Source organism: Oreochromis niloticus, linkage group LG14 (genome assembly GCF_001858045.2).
Source record: "Oreochromis niloticus isolate F11D_XX linkage group LG14, O_niloticus_UMD_NMBU, whole genome shotgun sequence".
NCBI classification, from domain to species: domain Eukaryota; kingdom Metazoa; phylum Chordata; class Actinopteri; order Cichliformes; family Cichlidae; genus Oreochromis; species Oreochromis niloticus.
Genome location: NC_031979.2, coordinates 35,429,832 through 35,443,055, shown reverse-complemented (window position 1 = coordinate 35,443,055; position 13,224 = coordinate 35,429,832). Strand labels below are relative to the sequence as shown.

At 40.0% G+C, this 13,224-nt stretch overlaps 1 protein-coding gene across 5 annotated transcripts in view; it reads left to right on the top strand.

The window, feature by feature from the left end:
• gdpd4a (glycerophosphodiester phosphodiesterase domain containing 4a) overlaps positions 1-13,224 on the top strand; it is a 42,070-nt gene that overhangs the window by 20,711 nt on the left and 8,135 nt on the right. For all 5 annotated transcript variants that reach the window (XM_019345076.2, XM_019345078.2, XM_019345077.2 and 2 more), the window contains 12 exons: positions 114-217; positions 1,391-1,484; positions 2,198-2,257; positions 2,359-2,457; positions 2,598-2,691; positions 6,783-6,928; positions 8,068-8,150; positions 9,437-9,587; positions 9,859-10,077; positions 10,228-10,385; positions 11,875-12,022; positions 12,730-12,812. In XM_019345076.2, coding sequence (XP_019200621.1) covers positions 114-217; positions 1,391-1,484; positions 2,198-2,257; positions 2,359-2,457; positions 2,598-2,691; positions 6,783-6,928; positions 8,068-8,150; positions 9,437-9,587; positions 9,859-10,077; positions 10,228-10,385; positions 11,875-12,022; positions 12,730-12,812 — 1,439 coding nt within the window. The remainder of the gene's footprint in view (positions 1-113; positions 218-1,390; positions 1,485-2,197; positions 2,258-2,358; positions 2,458-2,597; positions 2,692-6,782; positions 6,929-8,067; positions 8,151-9,436; positions 9,588-9,858; positions 10,078-10,227; positions 10,386-11,874; positions 12,023-12,729; positions 12,813-13,224) is intronic.

Genomic DNA, 13,224 nt, shown 5'->3' with positions numbered 1-13,224 from the left:
AACTGTTTAACATCTTCACCAGAAGCTTAGTGGAGTATGATACATAGATATTTGATTTTTTTTCTTTTGTGGAGTAGAAATGGGATGTTTGAACTTCTGTGTGTGTTTTACAGGTGGAATGTGGCAGCTTTGGCCTCCTGATCCTCACCTTTTTCCTGAGTTTTGTGTTCCTCTATTTCTGGAGTGAAGCCCAGAACGACTACAATGACTTTGACTGGTTCGTACTGAGCACACTGACAAACACAAGTGCACACACATTAATGTTTTGCCCCAGGCACATATGTCTGGAGATCTATGTGACCTAGAGACCTTGACTGGAAACCTTTACTCTCTATTCTCCGACTGATTGGCAAATGGTTCCTGAGGACTGCTGGCTGCTGCTGGGTGAAATCCGTCCCAAACAAGGTTCTAGACCAAAAACCTTTGCAATTGCTTTGGTCGCTAGAAGATTGTCACTTTTGCCAATAGTTTGCATTAAAAACACAGATGACATGTCTGCAAACACTCAAGCAGTAGAGAAAATGCAAACTAGTAACTGAGAATGTTTGCCTTCAAAGTAAAAGTTGTTCCTTATTGCTGAAAGAAAAATGTCACAAAAGATGCAACTTTTACTTTGAAGACGTCTCTGTTTCTGGGTTGCATTGTACGCTTCAGTTTCACAACCGCTCATCAAGTGTTTGTTGTAATTTTTAGTGCATTCATTGTTTTATGTGATGGAGTTGGGATGTAGCCATAAGAGTAGAGCTGTTTGGAGGAAATAAAGTTGAAAACCAATCATCAGTGAAACGTTTTGAAACGAGTCAGAAAAAGACAAATTGAGCAGCTGTAACTGTCATAAAGCATTTGAATCTCCCACACCACATTTGTTCATAAGTCTAAGTACTCTCATATGCACTGATTCATGAGCAAGACACAAATCTTTTCCTCTTTTAAAAAGTGAAAAAGTCCACATTTGGGAGTTCATTCAATCGTCACCAATTTTCGCACTTTGAAGTTGTATTGAAAAATACATCACAATACTATATTAACTGGTTATTTCTTTTGTAACAAAACCTACCTGGTTAGGTTTCAAAGAAAACATCATTTAAGTTAAAGATACAACCGTTGCTACTTTTAAAGCTTCTTTCTGTTACAGCTTTATCTGGTTAAACATGTGCTCCACACACAAAATATGCAACCTGTTAAAACACATCACTTACAGATTCATGACAACTGTCTCCAAGAAATTTTGCAGTTTTTGTCCACAGCTATAAATGTCCACAGGTGATGACTGTTTGATGTTTTGTTAAGAGTTGGTGTGGATTAAACTGACCAAACACACCATGAAGCACACTTCAAACAGACACGAAGCTGCTGCTACAGTTTTGTTTCTGTCCTTTTGTATCTTCAGGTTTAACTTTGGGAATCTTGGGTTCTGGTTCCCCTGGTCTCTGGTGCTGCTGATTGTTGCTGCGGCTCTCTTCACATACATCGCTCTGCTATTGGTATGAACACCGATTTCAGATTTCAACCCATCTGGAACCTGGAAATATAATAGAAAACCAATAAAAAGAAAGAAAATAGTGGTTGCCACTTTAATTCCCCGGAGCTACCAAGAAAACCTTTGTATTACAGCTACAACTATGTTCTTATTAAAGTTCAGCAAGTTTTCAGCAACACCTTATTGGAACCAACTTGACTGTTTGTTTGCTCTCCTGTTACCAGCCTGTGCCCTCGTGCAGTCATGTAATAACAGCAAAGCATTGAAATATCACAGATTGCTTGCTTGTTTTTTTTTTGGTTTTTTTTTTCACTTTAACTGGAGTTCTTCAAACCGTTTTATTAGACACAAGTGCGCACTGTGCCTCGGGCTCTCCCAGCAGGTCGTTTGACATTTAGGAGCTTGTCTGCTTCTCTACAGTGGCAAACTTATGTAAGACTTTCATATAAAACATGTGAAAGAAAAATCCGTATTAACAGTTTACTTTCTGCTTTGAAGATTGGCTTTGATCAAATCCATAGAGATTTGACTGTTTTTATTGGACATGAAAGTAATTTAATAATAAGAAAAAAACTGAGGACAAAATAAATGCGATAAAGATTTTTTTTAAAAGTTCTTGAAGTTAAAGGTTTAACAGATTTAATCAGCTTTATAAAACACTAATATTAATAGATATTGGATAAGAATATTAATGCCTGTTCTGCACCTGTTGTTCAGGTGCTGGCGGTGTGTTTGCTTTCTGAGGGCCAGAGGTTGTACCTTCACTGGAGCCACAAGGTATAAATACAGAAATGTAAAAAGAGCATGAACTGTTTTTCAGGTCTCTGTTGGTGTGCATTGTCATATGTTGTATTTTCTCGTCTTCCTCTCTTTGTCAGTCTGGTATTGTGGTGACGCTGGCGTTCTCCGTCACAGCCACCGCCATCCTCTCTGACCTCTGGAGCAAAGAATGGAAGACTCTCCTCCTCTCCCTGCAGGTGAGCCACACCAGCCAATCACAGCAAGGAGTGATTAGTTTTTTGGTTTTGTTTTTTTTTTTCAAATAATTAACCACACAGTTTATTAAACATTGTACAGTTATGTTTATTACGTGCTGTCACTTTCTTTTTATATTTAGGTCACAGCACCTTACCTACATGTGGCTGCAGTGTCACTGATGGCGATTCTTTCCTGGCCAATAGCTTTACATTTCTTTCGCATGAACAAGAAAGGTAAGGAATGTGATTTTTGCACCTTAAAAATAACACTGAAAGTGGGGTGGGGCATAGACGGTGTAAAACATGGGTTCAACTTTCTTAGGGTGAAGCCAAAATGGAAATGTCTCAAATCTGCCATCTTTTTAATGGCCAGCAGGGGGCGACTCCTCTGGTTGTGAAAAGACTGGGTGTTCGTTACTTTACAATCAATAGTTTCAGCTCATACTGAATAAAGCATGAAGTTAATTTTGTAATTTATTCATTCATTACTTGAGTCACTGACTAATGACTTGGCAGTCCTAAGATCATTCCTGGAGCACGCAGTGTCTTCAGTTTCTCAGTCTGATCCGCTGAAGTTTTATCATATTTGATTTTTTTTTTTTTTGTGGATAATTTTATTTCAAATTTTCAAAATATAAACCAACGCAAACCCCAAAACAAACAAAAACAAACAGGTTCAGATGCGTTACAGAAAAAACAATTAATTCAAACAAACATGCACTTCACAGAACACCACAGGACAGAGTACCAAAAGCTGGAGTCCAGTTTAGCCCAATCTGGCCCTCGCAAAGTGTTCCAAGAAGGGGTTCCAGACGCTCAGAAGAGAATCTTTTGAGTCTTTGCTGAACTTTTCCATTTGTATTATGGACACCATGTCTGTTACCTACAACTGAAAGGAAGGAGGAGTGGGGGACTTCATTCCCTCATCATATCTGATTTTTAAACACCAACATGAGGACAGTGCAAACACTCAGGTCGATGCTTTAAATCAGTGGGGAATGTGTTTGTGCTTTGTCCATGTCTTTCATACTGTGGGTGGTTGTGCAGTTGCAACACTTACTGATGAACCTTTCTTAAGGATACCATGGAGCATCTGATTCAGTTTTTATTGAACTTTTTTTAATTATATCTCGTATGTAGATCTACATGGAAGAACTCGTGAATCAAAATCACATTAAAAGTAGTTAAATATTTGATAATGCTACACCATAACGACACCCTTTAAAAAAAAACTATGTTTTTATGTTTTATTATAATAAAGGCAATAAAGGGAACAAACAGCTCATTTTTGTCTCAGTTTAGAACCTGTTCTCTTTTAAAAGCCACAATATCAGATAGTTGGGAAAGAGAGAAGAATAGAAATAGGTATATGCAGCCTATCAGTACAGTAACTGGAAGAGAATAAAGGCTGAAGGATCTTAGAGAATTACTTTATTGGCTTTTTGGCTGCAAAGTTGTACTCCTGAGCAAATCCTTCCTTTTCTGTCAAAGCTTATCAACCTGTAGATCTCCCTCCAGCCGCCGTTAGGCACAAAAGGGTTTTCATTTGAGTAATTTTCCTACAAACTGAGTCTGTTTTTATTGGTCTCAAGGTCATTCTGATCTCATGCCTTGCCAGCTCTGCCCCTTTAGCTGCCATCTGTTTCTTTTAACCTGTCTTCAGGTTGCTTTCTGTCTTGTGTCACGTCCTTTCCTCTCTGCTGAATGGCTTTGACCTCCGTGTCTCTTCTCTCTCTTTTCTCTACGTTGGTACTTTCTTTCTCTTGTTGCCATGGGGATTCAGCGGGCAGGATGAGACTCGTGTCAGGGTCTGTGCTAGCAGAAGCAGATTGTGTAATATGGCTTAGTCCTCTTTAATGTTTTGAGATAAACATCTGGGCAAAGTTAAACTGAATACTGGTAGAACTTTAAAGCTATTAAAACCTGTAAAATGAGCCATGTGCTATACGTAATAATTTCCAACTAGCGATTAAGCCCATCAACTTATCGGGAAACTGGATGTCCCAGAGTCGTTGCCTCCTGTTGGTCATTAGAAAGTAATCCAGACTTTAAAGCTGTGCATTTATTATACTCGGTTAAATCTATAACTTTATTTAATTTAGGATTGGTTTAAACGTTGGTAAGGATTCACATGATTTTTCCTGTGAAAGAAAAGCAAAATGCCTGTCCTCTATTTTGATGATGTTTGTAACAGTTGCTGATGGATTCTGATGGTTTTGGGCAGGTTGTTCAAAGAGGAGACAGACGGGGCAGCAGTAGGAGTGTCTGTGCTTAGTCATGCTGAGACTCTTTAGTGGGAGGCTGACAAAAGAGCACCTGTTGACATTTCCCAAAAGGGCAGAATTTCTCTCTCTATTAATGCCACCATGACCAAAAGAAGTCCCACTTAAATCTGGCTTTTATCTGTAGCAGGGAAGTGTAAAATTGGCCTTCCTTCCTTGGTCAAATGACTCAGCAGTAGTCATAGCTCTCGTGCATAGATATATATATATATACACATAGAGGCCATAGCAGGGCTTGGCGACGCTCGGGGCATTAATCCTGTTCCTGTGCAAAATGCCAAACCTTTGTTCTGCTTTTTGATGCTCTAATGAAAGAAATGGAATAGCAGTACTGGTGTGAGGATTTTGTGCAACATTTTAACTATACATTTTACTAATTTGATGCAATACTGTGAAAAAATGAGCCGTCCCTCATTTTTCTAGTTTTTGCTTCAAAGGAGCCACATTTGTCATTTTTTTAAAGTGGTCTAAAACGGTAGTTCTCCTTTCAGGTTCTCCTTTGGACATTTGCTGCCTTTTCACTCCTTTTGTCGTGCAGTCTTTGTAATTGACCATTTTTAAAAGAATCATTCAAGCATAAAAAAGGCACGTAATTCAACATGTGAACCAGTGTGGTATCAACACATAACTGACAACTTAGCAAAGATCACATTTTAAATTGAATTTTTAGGCACTTTCTTATTAGCAGCCGGTCACAAAAAAATACAACATGTTCCCTTTGTTTTAGTTAAATGTACAAAAAACGTGCACAAGGCAACACGGTGTGGCAAAGAGGCATTAGCTGAAAACGTAGCATATCTCGGTATGGCTAAGGAAACTGGACAAATGGAGGGCAAAAGAAGTGATAGGTCTTAAAAGCTTAAAAACTATCAACAGCAGATGAAGAAATGGGGGAAAAAATCGAGACTTGACACAGAGAGATGGATTTGTTCTTCAGTTGAGCCAAGTCTCCTGAAGTCTCTGAAAACTACTTAAAGAAACTAGAAGAACGCTGCCAGAGTGGGCTCGGGCTTTGTAAAGGTGGCCATACCAAATATTGATGCTTCTTAGAATTGTACAAACTCTGCTGTGTACATGTATGGCTGCACTCATTTCCATTTTCCTAGCAAATTATAAAGAAATGAGGGGTCACTCAAGATTTGTGCACAGTAATGTATAGCCAAAGATTTTTTTTAAATATTTGTTTTCCCTTATTAACCTGACTCAATAATAAGTGACGTTCTTGATACTAATAAAGTGATATAATCAATAAAGGCAGTCCTCACACAGTTACTGATTTATTGTTTTTGCTGCAACTGTCTAAATAATCAGCTCTGAGTCCTTATTCTGGTCTCACCTTTTAATTTGACCTGCACAGAATAAACAGAGGTGCTGCCTGCAGAGTTTCTCTAAATGAAACAAACTCAGAGCCTCGTTTATTAGTGAAGACGTGGAGTGCTTTGTTTCAGCCTAGTTGGTGGCAACTTTACCCCTCATTAAAATCGTAATCCTGCTGACCTCTGGTGCTTTAATTTGTCAGCTTGCTGTGTCGAACAGACGAATTCTGGGGTAACATGGTGTTCGGGGTGGATTCAGAGGGTGGGGTGATGAGTGGGGTAAGATATCTTTTATTCATCAGGGAAGACAATAAAAAACGCCTTTCTGTCTGTTGTAAAGTTTAAACCATACACAGTCTTGCATGAATTTACTATAAAAACTCATAGAATAGTCTTATTTGTCTGTATTTAAGAGTCTACAATTCAGGTCTTTGGATTTGCTCTCTGTCCAGACTTCCCTGTGTTGTCCATATGGCTGCTGTTGTTAAGCACTATGTTGATCCCATCAAGAAAGATTTACTCCATATTATCCTGATTAAGTTCCAGTTTCTACTGCACTGCACTCCTGTAACTGACTTTTTGTGCTTGTTAGTATTAGGATTTGTTTACATGTGAATTGCACAAATTACAGCAGAATGTTTGTATTTTATGTGCAGAATATTTGGACAGTAGTATGCAGTAGTACAGTCCTGTTTCATGACCTTTTATTTATTTTTGTGGCATTTAGTCCGTCAGGTGGCCGTCCTGGGACTGTTTCTGTCCGTGCTGTTCTCGGTCTACCTGGTTCCTCTGGGAATGTACTCGCCCTGCATCAAAGAGGCGGGAACTCTGGGACCTGCCCCTACTCTCATTGGGCACAGAGGAGCTCCAATGGTGAGGCTGAATTAAACCGTGATCATCTGATCTGATTTTGTTTATTCCTAAACTAAATTTGCAAAATATTTTGATTTATATTTTATTTTATATTTAACTCGTGTGGTTGTGGATTAGCCTCCCCTTGGGTAATGTAGTGGGAATGTGTGTTCGCCTCATATCGAACGCATCATAACACTGACATCATCACACCAAGAATCGCAGTGCAGTTATGTAAAAGTAGAAAACAATGATTCATGATTACGTTGCAGTTTCACACCTTGCATTTCCTACTTATGGGGAATTTAAAAATAAAACAACTGCCAAACAGTTTTTTGACTTTGCTCTAAAATAAAGTCATTAAAAAAATTTTCACTGGGAGTTAAAGTGGACATTAAACACCACGTGTATAAAGATTAATTTGCACCATGAAGTCCTGCTCTCACAAACATGCATAGATGTAACATTGTCTGTGAAGCTAGGTTTAAGAAATGAGTGCTTGAAGTTTTTACAACTGAACGTGACGTCATCAGGTTGGTGGGTTGGATGCGGCTCATAGACTTACATTAGTTTATGTTAGCAAACCAGTGGAAAACAAGGGGACTAAAACTAAAAAGTCTAAGGGGGGTCACTTTGGTACACATTGGTACAGCAATGAGTTTCATGTTAAAAAAAAAAAACAAAGACTTACTGTCCACTTTCACTCTGTGTTTCCTAAACAGTCAGTGTTTCTCGTTGTTTGGCTAGCTATGCAAAAACGGGAAAATCCACCTGTTGGCTGTAATGTTCATGCAGGTGGCAGCAGGCAGGGAAAGTGGATAATGAAATTTGTTATTCAACATGTGTCTGAGCTTATATTGACACCATTGGAGGTAAATTCTGTCGTGGAAGTAGGTTTCCATCTAAGTCACTGTCAGCTGTGACAGTTCTAACAGTTGTGCTGTTTGTTGTAGATCAGAAGTTGTGCCCAGTAGCTCAGCAGATACTCTAAAGCTCTCGATGTAATGAGGAAAAGAAAACAGGCTGATATCCAGATGGATGTTTTGGAAACTGATTTTGCTTTGTCTTCTGCAGCCCTCCTGAGTGCAATCGCTGTTAGAATATCTCTGATCAGGGCGAAGGTTGGATCTCTTCTGAAATTGTTGCTTGTTTTTGTGTAGCTCGCTCCGGAGAACACTGTGATGTCTTTTGAGAAGGCAGTGGAAGCTGGAGGAGAAGGACTGGAGACTGATGTCACCATCAGGTGTGTCATCCTACTGTTTATTTTTTTATCTCACTCTTTTATTTATGGAGCATGTGAATTGAACACAGTAATGTCACTGCTGTAAATACAGAGAGATTTTGAATTTAAGCTGCAAAATTCATTATAAACTTGACTCCCAGGTTACAAGGACCAGTATGCCCATAACAAGCATCATTTTCCAAATCCTCCTAACTTGTCAGTCTTTTTTTTCTTAAGCTGCAAATTTCCCATCTTTCACTCTACGTCAGTACTACTGCTACTTCAACCCCGCCACCACCCCAACATCCACCTATAACCTCTGACAGGATGTGTTCTCATCAGCCCCCAGTTTCTGCGTGCATCATCATATATGCTGGCATATGCTTTATTTATCTCAGAGGCTTATTTGGTGGGTTATTTGTTTGCTGGCAATAGGAAGAATCAGTGAATAAGTGTCTCACACCAAAAGTGTGAAAGTTTGGAACCTGGCGTGTAACTTAAAATCCAGACTGCAGATGGCACGACAAGATTGTTCATCTAAAGCCAGCCTCACATTACAGGATTATAAAAACTCATGACTGCAATCGGTGCATCCTTCGACACTGACTGTTACCTCTGGGTGTTTCCTTAATGGTAAAATGATCACATCAATCAGATCAGGTGATCAGTGAACTACAGCCGAGTCTCTTGAATTATACAGATCAGATGCTAGCACGCTCCTCTCATTGCTGAGGTGATTACCGCCATGCTAATCCAATTAGCGGAGAGCACTCCCGTGAGCCCACAACCAAACGTTTAGCACCATTTTACAACCTGAAAACAGGAGGATCAGCAGCAGTGCATGGCTCAACGTTAGCGGGTTAGTTTAATCCAGTGCTGTCGAGTCTATTGGTGCTTTCATAAGAATGAGTTGTATTTCTATGTTGTGCATGAATTACACTGGATACTTGGCTGCTGTTGTGTAACTACAGTATATAATAAGGTGGGTTTCATAAGGTGGGTTTTCTGGTAGGAGTGCAGCGATTTCCTTTTTTTATTCCTTCAGCCACATCAACAGATTTGTGAAAGAGGATTGAAGGTCAATAAATGCAACTTACTGAGAGTCTGTAGGGCAGGTTCTGGGGTTCAGTTTGTCTCATAAATTTACATATTGTTTTTATGAAGTATAGAAGGTGTCCTGTCATATTATCAATGCTGACCAGTGAATCTGGTCATCCTTACTGTTAGTGTTCCTGCTTTCCTGGTCATAATAAATTACGCTTGAATCCTCCTGTTGTGACTCACTGAATATTTCTTTCTGTCTGTAGTTCTGATGGCGTTCCCTTCCTGATGCACGACTCCACCCTGAAGAGGACCACTAATATTGCGGAGGTTTTCCCAAACAGGACACACCTCGATGCCTCCATGTTCACTTGGACCGAGCTGCAGCAGTTGAATGCTGGTGATTGGTTCTTATCGGTATGACCAACACGCACACAGCTCAACACAGAGCAACAGCAGCATGTTGTTGGCTTAGAAATGCATCATCTGTATAGAAACTACTGAAAGGAACACATTCCTACAGTTATTTAGAATTCACAAATGTTGTTTTATTTCCTGCTGGCAGTGACAGACAGATAAACAACTAAGCCAAAGAAGGAGAAAGAAAATGTCCCTCTAAGTTAAGAGGAGGTGAAATTCAACCTGATTTTTTTTTTTCTCTCACCATCACTCTGCTTCTCACTTGCAGAGGGATCCGTTTGGCACCGTGTCATCCCTCTCTGCAGCAGACCGCTCCCAGGCCCAGAACCAGTCTATTCCCTCACTGGCCCAGTTCCTGGAGGTAGCGGCCCGAAGTGGTAGACTCGTACTGTTCGACCTGCGCAGGCCACCGCATGGACACCCATACAGTCAGTCATACATCAACACCACTCTACAGGTGGTACAGGCCCACATCAACTCCTCGCAGGTAACTGATCAGGATTAATGTATCTGCACTTTTACAAAGATAACGTTAAATTGGTTTAATGCGTATATTTTTGGTTTCAGTCTAGTGCTACAAACACAATCACTGCATTTATTTTTCCTCTTGTTAATTTTTCCTTATGTGTGGCTGTAGGTCCTGTGGCTGCCATCTGAAGACAGGGACCAGGTCCAGGCTGTGGACCCAGACCTGCAGCAGACCTCTGGAGAAAAGGCTTCTATCCAGGAGCTGACAGACGGACACATCACCAGACTGAACCTGCACTACAGCACCATGTCTCAGCAACAGATCCGGTACAGAGCTGATAAACGGCATACATTAAACGTCTGTCTTAGGCAGTTAAAGACTGTTAATCACTGCAGCGGCAATTATTTCAGTTTCTTCAGATTTAGGTTGTAGTCGTGTCAGGAGAGGCCACATGCTCACATTTATGAATTATTAACCAATACCAGGGCTGTTAATTATTTGACTTGTCATTTTAACTTACATAAATTACTCAAGTTTAATTACTGAGTTTAATTAAAACCAAGCAGATATAAATAATAGCATTTATTTAAATGTACTTGCTGTAATCTTTGTGACAAACAAACAGCAACACAATCAGCTGCTTCTTCAGTTTTTGCCGGACCAGATGAGCTCCATCTCCACTGTCCTGGTGATGCAAGTTCTGCTCTGTGTTTCTTCTTTTTATGCACCACAGAAAAACTTTTCATGCAAAATGTGATTTCTAAAATCCAAATTAAACATGGTTATTTTCATTTGACAGCACTGATGATGTGCAAGTCTGTAAGTTCAGACTAGAAAAACAACAACAGATATAATGGCCTGTACATGGTTCAAACATTCAATTATGCAATCACATCCATCTAGTGGCAAAACAACCCTATTTATACCAACTGAGAGAAACTTGACATTTTGAATTGGTCTCTTGTGTTTGTGCATGTGTGCAGTTATGTAACACAAATACAGATGGACGCAGCATCCTCAGTGACTCCATCTCTGTGCTTGTAGAACAACCTCAGGGAAGTGAGAGGGAGATAAAGGGCAGGTGTGAGAGATGCTCATTGCCGAAGTGAGGAGAGGAAAGTGTGGATAAAGAGGAATTTGTTCAGTAGAGGCGTGAAGGAAGCAGTGGAGGAGGTACAGACGGGTCCAGCTGAGAGGAGAATAAGAGAGGGAGGTAGCTGTACATTAACAGTAGCTGTGGGAGAACAATCTGGAAAGAAAGATGGTGGAGTGACTCACATACAGACAGTTTTCAACACAACTTACACAGGCGACTGAAATAATCTTCCACTGTTACAACTGATTCATCTTCATGAAAACGTTTCAGCTGTTATTTGTCACCAACTAGAGGTGTCGGGTGGAATGAGTCATACTGTTATTGCCTGATAGGTTTGAATGCGTGATCGTTTTAATCAGAGCGTAAAGCATGCGGTCAAACTTTTACAATACTGCAGTATAATGTATGATTACCAGAGTTAAACTTAACAGCTTTCTTTTTCATCAGTAACAGTCTTTCATTAAATTTAATTAAAATCCCAAAAGGTTGTGACAGAGGCTGCAAATGAATGGAAAAGTTAAGCCCTCAGAAGCCCACGTCTTTGTTGGTATGAGCGTGCATTAGTGCAGATGGAATTGGCATCTTGCACATTTGGAAAAGCCCGATCAATGCTGAAAGGTTTCAGAGCAGCATGTGCTCCCTTCCAGGCGATGTCTCTTTGTCAGAGAAGGCCTGGCATGCTAAACTGCATCTCTCTCTCTCTCTTCCTGTCTCCCCAGTAAGTACCAGTCAGTAAACATCAGCACTAACCTGTATGTGATCAGCCAGCCTTGGCTCTACACACTGGCCTGGTGTGCCGGAGCGCAGTCCGTGACCACCAACTCCATCCACGTCCTGTCCAACATCAACAAGCCGCTGTTCCTGATGGTGAGCAGATTCAAGACAGCCTCCAACTCTTTTATGAGACAGTCATATTGGACTTTATTAAAGAAACCAGAAGGCTCTTAGAACTTAGAAACTGTTAAAATTAATAGGATTTGGTTACAAGCATTTACATGTAATATCGTTCATGCTCCATTTATTGAGTTATTCACAAGCTGGCACCACATACTCTGTTAGATTTGAAAGCATTTGTAGAAGATAATGGCAGATTGTGTAAGGATGAATTGAGGCTGTGGTTTGGTGAAGGCCTGTGAGGGGACTGGCAGCAGCTCCCGAGGAGACAGATCTCCATGTGCTAATGACAGAGAAGCAGAAGGGAGGTGTCTGAGCTGTGGTCCCTCTCCTTAAGTTCAGATAATTATCTCCCATTATGCTTCATGAAAACAGTTTTTAGGCTTGTGTCAGCAAGCTTCAGGTAAGGCTCTGAGTAATTCACAAAAAACGTCTAAAATTTGTTGTTATCCACTGAAGCTTGTGCAGCAGGTGTCGTGTGTGTTTGGAGATTGTACCTGTGAACATTTGATTACATAAACCTTCTTTCACCTGCTCCAGCTCCAGTGCGATTATTATTTTAATAAGAGTGTTCAGCCCGTTTACCATCACTGTGTTGAATAATCGTATTAATGCTCAGTCTCCTCCATCTGTCTTTGTTTGTTTAATAAATGTAATAAATCCTTTTATTGTCTCTCCAGACCCCAGAGGAATACAGTCTGATGTGGATTCTTACTGATGTGGTGTCAGCCTTCCTCGTCACTGCAATTTTCATATTCCACTGGTAGGAACACACACACACACACACACACACACACACACACACACACACACACACACACACACTTCCCCAGTTATTAAACTGACTGGTGTTGGGGTGGTGAAGCTGTGCTGGGCTGAGTCAGTGTGGCTGACTTATGTGGAAGCAAACATGTTGTTGCTTCACACAAAAATAATATTGGAATATTTTTCCGTTCAGCTTTAAGAGATCCTAAAATTATGTTTCAATATTCTGTGTCTAATTATTTACTTTAGTCTCTTCTTCAAATAATAATTATCTTCAAGTATAATGTTTTTAAAATATTAGAAAAATGATCATAAACAATAAAACCACATTGATTATATTTATTGCTATTTGCACACATTTCACAGTATTTGACACTTGGCTGGTTTTCTCTTGATGTAAGATGTCAGTT